Source organism: Lagopus leucura, unplaced genomic scaffold, assembly GCF_019238085.1.
Source record: "Lagopus leucura isolate 7727_CA_CO unplaced genomic scaffold, USGS_WTPT01 Super-Scaffold_100036, whole genome shotgun sequence".
NCBI classification, from domain to species: Eukaryota; Metazoa; Chordata; class Aves; order Galliformes; family Phasianidae; genus Lagopus; species Lagopus leucura.
In genome coordinates this window covers 1,883,437-1,897,096 of record NW_024962285.1, presented here as the reverse complement: position 1 = coordinate 1,897,096, position 13,660 = coordinate 1,883,437, and the positions used below count along the sequence as shown (strand labels likewise).

The window sequence follows — 13,660 nt, the reverse complement described above, 5'->3', positions numbered from 1 at the left end:
TTAGTCATCACAGTGGAGATGAAGACATATTAGTGTGAGGAGTACTGCATCCTGGTATATGGATAGGTAAAGCAGAAAAAAATAAAGCTAAGATAACTTCTCCTTCTCTTTTTTTTTTTTTTTTTTTTTTTTTTTGATGAAAATATCAGGGGAGCTTCTTAAATTAGAGCTTTTTATCGAGTACAAGTACTAGTTGAGGTAAAACAATGAAAGGCTTGCACAACATCACGTGCTTGGAAAAGTTAAAAATATGAATGTTGCTGATCCCACCCTGAAGTGGTAAACATACTATGATTGCACTGAGTTCTGACTTTGTTCCTATTGCAGTCTCTGATAATTAGTTGTGTTGTACTAAGGTAACATACTGGTAAAAACATTTTTTGTGTTCTGAAAATATTCCATTTGCTGTGGAAAAAGTGGCAATGGTTATCCTCTGAATGGGGAAAAAGGCAATTTAGAAGCTGTTAAAAAATCCTAAGTGTAAAACTTATCTTAAATTACAGTGATAAATGACAAAAACTGTAAAAGCACAATATGAAATAATTCTCAAGTAAGAGTCCATGAGCATGTTCTGCTGGAGTGTACTCTACAGGGCTGACAACTGCTAGAAGTAATTACTTGTGGTGGAAAACATTTTGATTGCACTGGATAATTCTGCAGTAGAGAACTCCTGGATACAATGCTTAAACTAATAGTCATAAGTCTCTTTTTTTAAAAAGAGCTTTCCTTTTTAAATTCTTCCTGCTCTCTTTTTTTTTTTTTTTTTTTTAAGACTGCAGGGCTGCAGAGTGACCTGGTGTTTGAAGAAATTGGCCGTCGCATCAAAGAGATTGGACATGAATTGGTAAGGAAAGTAAATGCTGTGTTCCAGTGGAACATCACTAAAGATGGAAAAACAGCAGTGCAATGGAGTAAGTAATAGCTCTTATATAATGTCCCAGTGCATTTTTTTTTTTAAACAAAGTGAGATTAATTGTACTCATTCTAAATACAGTGTTGCTTTGAAAACAAGGATAAAGTAGTACATGAATGCTTACAGGACCTAAAAATCTGACTGCATACTGAACACGCAAGTAATGTGTTCAGATAAAGTTCCATAATGGCAGTTTCTTTCAACTCTCTAACAGTGTGCTTCTGTAACTTTCCTATTCAGATGAAGGCATAGGCACACAGTCTTCTAGAACTTGAGGGCATTTGTGCTTCTATTTCCCAGAATGGCTCCTCACTACACTTAGGTTAATTTAACTGTCTTCTAGCAGACTACGCTGAAGTAACTAGTCTGATAATGTACAAACTAACTAATCTGTACTGAGCAAATATTTATTCCTTCTGCATTGCTCTTGTGCCTTCAGTAAAAATATCATCCATCTTATTTCCATGTGAAATTTCTGATATGAAAGTTTAATGAATGTGAACATTGTTTGCCCATCCCTCATGGAAGGACAGGGTTGATGACCAAGCTAAAGATTGTAATGGCAGTGGGTAGGAGGAAGGGTGTAATGTGCACTCATGTTGTAATTTTAGGCCTGTCTGTCTTCCTTGTGGGGAAATACAAATCTTTGGGTCAAGCCTGTCCCTTGCACAGCTTGATTTTAATTGGCTTCAATGGTTGAATCCAATTGGAACCGTTTTAGGAGATACTGGTGAGGTGGGCTTCCCTTTGCAGGCTGTTCGATGACAGCAGTCCTTTAGGTCAGATCTGGTCTTTTTTGCACTTTGTCCTATAAATTGTGGTTAGCTTTGCTTTGTTGTTGTTTTGCTGTTGTTTTGTTTTGTTTTGTTATTTTGGTTTGCTTTTTAAGTAGTCTTGAGTCTGTATAATGTCATGTTCTCATGAAATGTTTACTGTGTATACAGAGCAGCTTAGAACCTTATAATTTCACTTTCTCTTAATTTTAAAGAGCAAGTTTTTGAGAAGCAGGACTCCTGCTGAGGATCAGGAAGATTTCATGTGTAGATTGATCAACATAAGTTCTTTTCTATCTGTATTGCATTTTCTGCAGTTTTTAAGGGATGTTTAATTATGTTGTCATTAAAATGGTTTACTCTTGTCTCTAAATTTGGAATAACTTTGATAGTGGCTTAATATTATCTGCAGAGAATGGGTAAATTAATGGAAGAAGAATCTGGCAAAGAATGATGTGCAAAATCACAGAATGACAGAATTGTAGGGGTCGGAAGGGACCTCCAGAGCTCATCGAGTCCAACCCCCTGCCAAAGCAGTTCCCTACAGTAGGTCGCACAGGTCGGCATCCAGGCAGGTCTTGAACATCTCCAGAGCAGGAGACTCCCCCCCCTCCCTGGGCAGCCTGGTCCAGTGAAATCTGTACCCTTGAAAGACTGAGGCTTGAGCACTGGCCTTATCTGCTTTACAAGGCCGTGTTCTATTATGGTGGAAATGCTTGGATGTTTTTGCCTCTGTATCCAGACAGAGAAGATCCATCCTTGTTCTTTCTTCTGTTTGTTTCTGGAGCAGCAGGAGGGAAGTTGTGCTTTCTTCCAGTGAATGTTTCACTGCCTAAAACCAATTAAACGGACAGAAATTTTCTGTGTCAACTCTTCCTTTGCTTGAGGGAGATCCCATAAAATAAATAGGTATGGTATTGCAGAGAAACATGAAATTAAAATTAATTCAGAATTAAAATTAATGTAGAATTTGTTTGCTGTGAGTAAATATTGTATACTCCTTCAACGTATGTTCAGAATTCTTATCACTGAATCAGCTGGAATGTTAGGAGATTGATTTGGGAGAGGTTTTTTGTTTTGCTCTGAGTTCATACAAATTGTTCTATTACACATCCTCTTTCTAAGACTATTACTGAGAGCCTCCCAGGACAGTACAAATAGTGCTTAAGGCTCTCCTATGCTACCTGCTGGGCTTCTTTCCTTTATTAAATTCATTACTTAGTTGTGCTGGCTTGTTTTCTGATCTTTGGACTTGTCACTTTTACACAGCTTTGTGCTGTGTTGAAAACTGCAGCAATTGACAGTGCTGGAAACGATCTGGGCCCTGTAGCTCATTGCTGTCTCACTTGATGATTGTGGCATCCTCTGCTAATGTCCTTGAGCTTCTCGAGATCTTGGAGGAGGGTGAGAGGGAAAGCAGATAAGAGAAAGCAAACTGTATCATGGACTGAATTTTTTTCTCGTACAGGCAGTCATTCCATTGTATTCTAAACTTTAAAGGCTTCAGTGCTTTTCAGTGTCTTTTCTTTCTAAAATTACTTACTTTTAGTGCTTTCATTGTTACTCCAACCTTTTGATCTCTGTTTTGCGCAGTTAGCCAGAATTTTTATTATCTCAAATAGCACGTGTGAACTCTTGTTTCAGAGGCACTTCTGTTTATAGTATTAATGATAGTAATGGTATTTTTAATTAGCAGTGATCTTTATCTAGTTTTCTATCAATGGCATGAAGCCATGGTAATAGAAATCCTCAGGATATGAAATTTTTGACAACTCATTCACTGTCTGAAAAGTGTTGAACTGTAGCTATTGACAGCTGATCTTAATTAGAGGTTTTTTCTCATAGAAACAAATTGTTCTAATTTACAAAGATGGTGAAAATGGAAATAAAACAATATCCATTCTGTCAGTGTCAAAACTGCAAGGAATAAGCTAAGAAGTGAAGGGTTATTTTCTAAAACAGAATTCTTGCCAGATACCCACCAGCTTTAACTGCAGCTTCTCACATTAGCATCACTACCTAAAGCATACTCTTCCCTTCTGCATATTTTATGCTCTACAATTGCTTTGGTTGTTTCCAGTAGTTCTCAGACATTGCCATTGAGATTTATTAGCTGATAGCTAATGAATCTCTAGAACACCACTCAGAAGTTTGGAAGTTTTCTGTTGCTTTGAATCATGCTGAGAGCATAAAATATTTCTCTTCTTTTCTAGTTCTTGAAAAAATAAAACTCTCCTATAAAAGTTTATGTGCATTTCATTGTGAGTGTCACTAAAGTTACCAGGAAGCTGGTTAATAATTTATGATGCAAAGTAACTCTGAGCAGTGAAGAGTGAATGATGCTTTGTTCTGTTAGCTCTCAGGCTGAGGGCAGTTGCTTATCCTCTGTGAGGGAGAATTGGGGTGAGGGGGAAAAACAAAACAAAACAAAAGTAACTGCCTAATAACTTTCTCCTATGAATAGTAGGGCAAAAGCCATATCATAAACATTAGACTTTTCAACTCTTGGGCTACTTGCTGTTGAAAGCCATTGTATAGAGTTTTAATCTGGATATATGCCATTTTTGACCTTTTAATTATTTCTCTGACAAGCACAGCGTATGGAGAATAATAATTCCTAAGTATTTACTGTAATGCAGCATTTAGATATGTAATTAGAAACAAAAAAAATTGAAGGTTGGCTACTGCTTTATGTACTGAAACTGCTTGACTTTGTTTTTTATGTGAGCAGCACTGAAATTTTACATATTTGAGAAGCTAGTTGATTTTGAAAGGGGATTTCAGCTTTAATTTTCATTTAAACTGAGTTTTTACACAGAGAATAAGAGTAGCATGCCTCTCTTTCAAACTTCTGTTTTTGTATGGAGCAAATCAGCTGTGTGAGAGGGTAGAGGAAAACCTGGGACATCTGGAAGCTATTCAGCTCTTTCTGGAAGCTGTGAAACTATGCTGGTAGTGTGCAGGGGCAGGTACCCAGCCCACTACTCACCTGAGGAACTATTTGGAGTCCAAGCAGGGATGTAGAGGCACCGGTATCACCTCATTATTAAGTTGACTGCTGTAATGGCTGTGCAACATACGAGGTTTAATCTCAGAGACACATCAGGAGATTTGTGTAGGAGACCTATACTGGAGGCTTGTTTCAAGACCATTTCCCGCTGCAACAAACAGCTGTGTTATTTGCCTAAGTCTCATAAAGGTGTGCTTTACAGGAAGGCACCATTTTTGGTCTTAAACCACTTTGGAAAGTTAGAATTTTGCTGCTCTGAAAGTTGGAATCTGTTCTGGTATTCAGCTCATTTCTTTCATTGCTAATTTATATCCACTTTACTGTGTGCTGGCACTGAAGTCTCAGGAGAAGATCCCTCATCTTTTCATGAAACTGGCAGGATTCATTGTTACAGGGCTCTTCATTTGTGACTGCTGGGATTTACTTTTTTTTTTTTTTTCTTAGTGAATATAGTAACACTATTTAAGATATTAAAAAAAATGGATAATATAGTTTTCTTATGTCTGGAATAGAACATCCTAGTAAGTTATCTGTGTTAACGTTTCCTAATCACTTTTAAGTAAAGATGGTTTAAGGATTTCATATGATTGAGCATGTACCATGGTCATGCAGTATTTAAAGATGTTCTTGTGCCTTCGGAGCTCACAGTTATTTATAGAAATGATTTGATAAGCAATGCTGATGTGATTCAGATGTAAATTAGAAAAGGAGAACAGCCCTTGCAACACAATGTATTATGTATTTTATCATTCAGATATTGTAGGATTTGTCACAGTGGTTAAAGAATTTAATTCTAACTCTGTGTCTTCTAAACTTTGCAATACTAGGACTAATCAACAAATATAATTGGGATATATCGAATCTGCCTTTCTAGCCAGTGCTCAATAGAGAAAAGAGGGTCTTTTGTGTCTTAGGACCCATCAGCAATGCTGGTGGTTCCTCTGTCACAGCACATTTAAGAAAGTGTGAAAAACACTGCACAACAACTGAGAGAGCAAAGTGACAGAATTCTGAGAAGCAGCCCTGCAGGCACCAAGGTCAGTGGAGAAAAAGGCCACGAGGTGCTCCAGGCAGGGAACACAAGTTCCCTGCAGCCCAGGAGAGGCCCGAGCTGGAGCAGGCTGTCCCCTAGAGCCCTTGGGCTCCATATGTAGGAGATTGGCAGATCTCAACATGTAGCCTGGAGGTTAGCAGTGGATGTGGCCAGAAGGTGATGGCCCATGAAGCCCATACAGGAGCAGGTTCTTCTGAGGGACCTACAGAGAAGAAGAGTGAGGTGAGAGGAATAGCAGAGAGGAATGGCTTCAGAGTGGGCTGAACAAACCCTCATTTCAGTATCCCCCTGCACCGCTCAGGGTTGGGGAGGGTGTAGAGGAATTGGGAATTAAACTGCGCCTGGGAAGAAGGTGGGAAGATATTTTGAGTTTTCATTTCTCACTAACCTACCCTATTTTTAAATGAAAATGAAGTAAATCTTCCCCAAGTCAAGTCTGTTTTCCCAAAGATTCTGATCTGTCCCTGTCTTAACCCATAAGATTGTCCAGAATATTTTCTCTCCCATTCTGGTTAGGAACAGAGGAGAGAGCTTTATGGCTCCTGGCCACCATCTGATGTCAAGCCAAGACAGAAGGGCTTGCTGGTCAGTGCTGCTTATGTGTTTCAAACAGCTCAGTTAAGTTACAGTGGTATGGCTGTGGTACAGTGGTTTCTATGGCTTAAAAGGACGTTACACAGCTCCAGCCCACAAACAAAGGAGGCGGGAGGTATAGAAAACTTGATGTGGCCCTAACGCCAAGCAGATATTTTTTGTCTAAAACAAATGCTCATCATGTGAAAACTGTGGAGCTTTGCAACCAAAATATTTAAGGATTTAGTTTTTTTTTTTTAAATATATACTGGGGAAGCAGATCTGGCAAGAAGCAGAACTTGATGTTTTGTTTCACTAGCTGTGGGGAGTACAAAACTAAAAAATATATGGATGATTTTGAAGAGAACAAGGAAGTCCACAATATTTCTTAGGTTTATTCCTGTATCTTGAATAGCTCTGTCTTAACCACTGGTAAGCTTTAGTTCTTTTACGATAGATGGGCAGGTTGTTCATCTGCTTTTGAGTAATTTCCCTTCTATTCTTACTGTGTCAAGGTAGTGATGTACATTTAACCTGTTCCTGAAATTACAACTTATCATAAAATGAAGTGATTAATAATTGTGTAGTATGTAATTTCTCTCACAGAACATCACTGGACACGTAATTCTCTTTCTAGCTTTATTTTAACTGGAAAAAATAATATTTAGAACAAATTTCAGAAAATGAAAGATTTAACTACCTGAGATGAATTAAAGCACTGTAGTTAACCTTTCAGAGATACTATTCAGAAAAAGAAAAACAAAAGGTGAGCTGGTTTTTAGTCTCCAGTTAGGCAATTGCCTTAAAATTTGGCAACTAAGAGAAGCTGTCTGAGAATCCTTGTCTGATTGGAGGTATTATATCCTTCAGTAATGATTTTGTTTTGTACTTAAGAAAGTGGGGAGTCAGAAGGAAAACATGTAATGAGAAAGACTGAGAATTTGCAAAATCTGAGAAAGAGTGGGCAGAGCACAACCTGTCAAAATATTTCAAACAAGTGACAGCACCTGGTAGCGTTAGCCTTGCAGGAGATTATTTTGGCAAGGCTTTTCATTTGGGAAAATAACACTCCAAGTCTCCAGGCACTTTAGGAAATTTTTGACTTTCCAGAAGAGGAGGACAGCTGTTTGGCAAGGCTTGAAATGCTCTCTCCACCAAGCAGAACAGGCTATGTTTGCCTGCCAGGCAAAATAAGGGAAGTGCAAATGTGTCGAACGACCATCACATTTGGGTTTCTCTGACTAAAGGATACCAACTTAAAAACCTCACAGCTTTGCTGCTAACATTACCATTTTGGAATATTTGAAGTCATTAATAAGTTGAGACTCTTAGATGTTGTTTAAAAATGTTTTCTTATGTCTGTGCAGCAATTTTAAAATGGCAGTCTTTCCTATAAGTTCCCCTTCTCCTGAGGTAGATATTCTTTACGTGTCTTCTAGTGTTAATCAAAGGGCTGAGATTTAATTGAAAAATTTCTTATTATGTTCTTTTTCCTTCAAGAAGTGCTTCAATACCAAACAATTGTCTGTTTTTGAGACATTTTTCAGATATTTTCCTGGCCTATGTTATCAGTGGATCTATTTTCCCTTTGTCCTCTGAAGTTCCATCCAAATTGCTGTGCAACCTGTGTTAAATTATACTGAAGACATTAAATTATTGAAACCCGTACCATGATAAAGTAGTAAGATTTAAGTACACGTGCCCCTTATTAATCTGCTGCTAAAATAAGCACGTTTTAAGGATGGGGACCAGTCTAATTTGAATATCAAAAGTTCAATCTAGCACAGTTATTTAAGCAGACACTGAAAAAGTCTAAGTGACAAGGTAGGCTCATGAAATGCTGATGCATAAATTTTGTGTCCATAAAAATAAAAGGGCAGGATTTTTAAGGTAATGTAGGCATTTTCTCCCTTTGATTACTATAAAACTACATGCTTGTAACTGAGGTATTGATATAAATTGATCAACATTTAATTTGATCAACAATATAAATTGATCAAGTTACATTTTTCTGTGTCTCTCCTGGTCTGTGCTCTAAAAAAACAAACAACCCCCACCCCCAAAAATACAAAACCAAAATCCAAAAAAGAACTTTATTAGTCTCCACTTTAGAAAAATGTTCATAATTTGGACTTACCACAGTTGAATTACTTAACTGCAAGCATGCAGGATGCATATGCTTTCGCTATCTGAACATAAGTGATTTGCTCAAACTGCATAGGAATAGGTGGATTTTTTTTCCCTAACCTGTTATTTTCTTTCATTAAAGAAGAAGAAATTAGAAAAGCCTTCATTTTCTAAATAACTATTAGCTTGACAGTTGTGTTTTAGGCTGAATGCTTTGCAATAATGGGTGTGGAGAGTAGAGTTCTCTAAACTGAAAATTTCATCTTTACTTTGAACTAAAACTATATTTTGCTGTTTTTTTTTCTCAGCAATTGACTTGAAAAATGGTTCTGGAGCTGTGTACCAGGGACCTGCGAGAAGTTCTGCTGATACCATCTTCACACTCTCAGACCAGGATTTTATGGATGTGGTGCAACAGAAGACCAATCCCCATAAGGTAAAATGGTTGTGCCAAATTCACTTCCCTGGGAAGTTTGCCTGAAGCCAAGTTCTGGCTCATGACTGTTTGCATTTGAAAGCCTGCAAGGCTTGGTGTTTGGACAGTGCAGATCAGACTCAGATTAGGTATAAGCCACATCTTGTACTGAAATAGTCAGAAGGCATGGAGAGGAATTTATCCCATCTTTACCTCTCTTTTACCTCTGAGGAGGATAGCAGTACCTCCGATGATATAAAGCCTAATATTACAAAGTTTTTTCTTGTTGTTTGTTTTTCTTTTTTTTTTCCCTCTGACATTTCTCAATATGATTTATAAGGTTATGCTGTTTGATATATTACAGGAAACTGGTATTTGTTGCAGTACCCTGATGTACTGCTACAACTGCTGTAAGGAAAAATGACGAACAATGCATAAATGCATAAATTCACCAAAACTAGGTCATTTTTTTGAGGGAAAGTAACTTTTGTAACCAGAATTTGTACGTTCAGTGCCATGTGTAAAAGTAAATTAAACCATCACAAAATTTCAGCTCACAATTTAATGCTTGAGCAAATGAGAACCTTAATTAGCTCGTCATATATTGAACAGTTTGTTTTCTTTGATCCCCAACAGAAGTTGTTAGAGAATTGGTTTTAAAATTGGAGAGACTAACAATGATGGCAAATGTCTGTTAGAAGTCCAATATATTACAGAAATAAAATCCTCTTTGTATAACAAGCATAGGACATAAACCGAGCCCTAGATGTTGACAGGTAATCTCCAGAAAGCAAGAGAGCTATGACTGCAATTCAGGCATATTATCTATTCTTAGAACTTTAGTATTTCCTTTGAGTTGATGTGGAGTTTTCTCATCTAAAGGAGCTATAAGCATCTATTCGAATTCTGTTCTGCCATCTCTCTCTTTCTGATTTGAATCTATTTCAAGTTAATGGGGCTATGCAAAGGATTTCCTTTGAGAACGTTCAAAGAGCTTTCAAATTGTGAAGCCACAGTGAAACAAAACTTTAAAGAACAAAACAAAACCTGGAATAGATTGAAACAGCATATATAGCTCTGTGAGCTAGGGACAATAGCATGAAACAGCCCCAATTTTCATTGCGGGTGTTTTGTTTTGGTTTTTTTTTTGGTAATAGCAATTCTTTGGATTGTGAATGGACAGTTGAATGCCTTTTTTCTTTTTTTGCCTCTTTCTAGGCGTTCTTTTCTGGTAAGCTGAAAGTGAAGGGGAACATCTTGCTGAGCCAGAAGCTGGAAATGATCCTGAAAGATTATGCCAAACTCTGAACTTCTTGATCATCTATGGTAGTAGTGTTCAGTAGTGAAGTTCAGAAGACAGAAAATGCAATTATTTCAGAAGCAGCAATTAAAACATTTTGGGGATACTTAACATAAATCTGATTCATTATATTGCTAATATACAAGCTATCTTACTTGCAGTAGACACAAAATCATAAAATGACTCTAAGCATTCATATCCTGCCCTTCTTTCTCCACAGCAGTAAAGAATGATACTTCCCGCATTCTACATCTTTATCTGAATAAAAAATTCTTACAAAGATGCATATATTTCTGTATTAATTCTAAAGAAAATTAAATGGCTGTATCTCTTTGATAACTTCTATGTGTCTGTTTGTCTTTATTTGTATTACTTTAAACATCCTAATTGCTATAAATCTAGCTAGCTTGTTATTAAAAAATGTTTTGTCTTAAGCTCTCACTGTCTCACTAAAACATGGAAGTCCATTGTATTTATTTGCGCTGTGTTGCTGTATTTTCTTCTGTACAGGAGAAAGCCCTTAAACTGCATCTGTGCCCACCATTTTTTAGACAATCATTCCTATATATGTTAATTTTGTGAATTACATGGAAAGTCAGTGAGGTTTTTTCACATAGCTCCCTCATAATTTTAATTAGGGGCTTTTCACACTGAATTCTAGAGGCTTTCTCTTTTTTAAAAAAGATGATAATCTGTACAGGCTCAATTTTATTAAAGGGAATTGCTTGACTATTACAGAAGGCTGTAATTTTTAAAAAAAAGCTTTATCTGTTCATTAATTCTTTCATACTGAGTAACAATTTCTTTTAATATGGAACAGTAGGATGCAAAGGTATGAAACTGGTTCGTAGTGTGAGGAGAGTTTAGCACCTAGGTGTAAGAAATGACAAGAGGTAGCTAACACAGCTGTTGTGAAAGTCTCTGTACTGCTCATGGCGTGTGTTTCTCACTTTTATGTGCGTATTTACCACCAGTATCATTTATGCTTAATTCCTGTAAGAACTGCTGAGTGATGACAGGAATTTATTTGGTGGGTTTTTTTTTTGTTTGTTTGTTTGTTTTCTGCCTTTATAATCTGCGTTCATTTTTTCTGTCTCTTTGAGTTAGTAGGAAATGAATGATGAGACCAAATGGAAGGAATCATAGGATACATCCAGAGGGACCTGGATGGTTTGGGGAAGTGAGCCAGCAGGAAGCTTGTGAAGTTCAACAAGGAAAAGTGCAAACTCTTGCACCTGGATTATCCCCTGCATCTGCGTATGCTGGGGGGACTGCCAATGACAACTTGACAGGAAAGGACTAGGTCATCCTGGTAGGCACCAAATTGAGCCAGCAGTGTGCCCTTGCCACAGAGAAGGTTGAGTTTTCTGGTGTGTATTAGGCAAAGTGTTGACAGCAGGTGGAGAGGGATTATTTTTCCCCTCTGTGCAGCACTGGTGAGGTGCCACAGTGCAAAAGAGACATGGACATACTCGAGGGAGTCCAACAAAGGACCATGAAAATGCTGAAGGACATTTTCATCTGAGAAGTGTATTACACAGCACTGAAGGTTATCACTACAGCCAGATTATTCTTTGCATAGATGCATTCTCATAAAGGCCTGCTATCATGATAGCAGGTAAGTGTAAAATGAATGATTCACTCACAGGGGCAGAGCTGGGATATCTGCGGCCACATGTTTTCCTGAGGAAAGCATGCTCATGTATGCTGCTTGTCACATGAACTCCTGGAAATGGAAGATAAACATTTTTGAGCCGGAACGAGGAGAAGTGACACCAGCCCCGCTGTCTGAGTGGGCTTTAGTTGTCAAAGAGCCTGTTGAGGCTGTACATGAATGAATGTTTTGAGGACAGATGTTATGATTGTAACACTGGATTCAGTTCTCCACAAATTTATTTCTTCTTGGCTAAGCTACCAGCCATTTTTTATTTCAGATAGAGAAGTATAAAACTGACACATCAACTACAGTCTCTCACATAAATTGCATCATCGGTAGACAGGAAACAGAACAAGTGTGATGTGTGACTCCTCAGAGGGGCCATCCAAAGCCAGTGAGTACATTTGTGTTGATTCTAATCATTGTCATGGTTGTCTGGTGGTACTGCAGAGCTCCACTTTATGCAGCGACTTTGTAGCACGTACAGAAAGTTGTCTTTTGTGACTAAAACATTTTTATTATTCTGAAAAAAATGTATTAGAGAAGCCGATTTGCTGCAGCTCTGTTGGCTGTGCGTATCACATACATGAGAAACAATTTCCTACATATACCTTTCCTGTGTAAATACATGTCTTAAAAATGTGTTAAAGAAAATAAATGGGGAGATAGCTATGCATCCAGGAAAGCAGTTATATTTCTTAATGAGATGTTCTCTGTAGGTGACAGAAACAGTCAGAAACAAATATATTTAAAAGAATATGTTCAAGGAAATGACAGCCAGCTTGATAGGCTGCTGTTTCAAAGATTTTCAGCTTTCATTTGGGATAGTTTCATTCTGATTTTCGAGCTTGTGTTTCAAACCTTTTGGCATTTTTCATTTGGAGCAGTTTTGGGGGACTTTCTCATGTTTTGGAGGCTGCAGTAACATAAGCTGTTGCATCATATGTTGTGCACGCTTCCACACAAGGCACAGAGACATGAGAGAACTAGTCACTTCATCACGTTCTTTGTGCGAGTGCTCAGGGTAGCTGTTGTTTTAAACGCCTTTGCACTGCTAAGAATAAATGCTGTTACCTTGGATTGCAAAGCCCTCTTGTTTCTCAACTGTCCCAGCTCTCTAACTGGTGGTTGGCAACCCTGTACATGGCAGGGGGGTTGAAACTAGATGATCGTTGTGATCCTTTTCAACCCAGGCCATTCTGTGATACTGCGATAAAGCAATGTTCTCCAGGAGATGAAGAGGCCTTTACAAGCACCTTGGCTGTAAAAATTTCAATGGCACGTGCACTCTATTGGATACAGACAGGAACCAAGACTGTCTGCTGTTCATCATAATACATGCTTTACCATGTTTTGGTAAGATCTATATGCATGTCAGTAAAAATCTGGGCATCCTGGTGAAGTCTGGATTGTAGACTTTCCAGGTAAGAATTCAGTTGTCTGTCTTTCAGGAATACTTGTGTTAGAGCGAAATCTGGCGGCATGAATTGCTGTGCTTTCTAGTTATGGCCCGTTTTTTATTATTCCTCTTTCTCCTCTGTATACACTCATTACAATATTTCTGCTGGCTTGCAATTATGTTCATCATTCAAACCTTAAATTGCAGTTCCACAGATGCATGTCCTCTTCACTTGTTTATGAGGCCACTGACTGAAGCAAGAGAGCAGTGAGCACAGATAAGGAGAGTTACAATCTTTCTGACTGCTATTTGCTTCAAGTAAGCTTGTGCTGAATTTTATGCTTTCCAGTCCCCACAATTGTTTTTAATCTGTTTACTACAGTGGAGTTCAATACCTTCTCCAAGTGTCATCTATGATTACAGGTAACAGCTCTTTAAA

The 13,660-nt window shown here is 37.9% G+C and overlaps 1 protein-coding gene across 1 annotated transcript in view; it reads left to right on the top strand.

Moving 5' to 3' along the window:
* HSD17B4 (hydroxysteroid 17-beta dehydrogenase 4) overlaps positions 1–10,508 on the top strand; it is a 55,490-nt gene extending 44,982 nt beyond the window's left edge. The window contains exons 22-24 of the mRNA XM_042882851.1: positions 773–911; positions 8,759–8,886; positions 10,084–10,508. Coding sequence (XP_042738785.1) covers positions 773–911; positions 8,759–8,886; positions 10,084–10,173 — 357 coding nt within the window. The 3' untranslated portion in view covers positions 10,174–10,508. The remainder of the gene's footprint in view (positions 1–772; positions 912–8,758; positions 8,887–10,083) is intronic.
* The last annotated feature ends 3,152 nt before the right edge of the window (positions 10,509–13,660 follow it).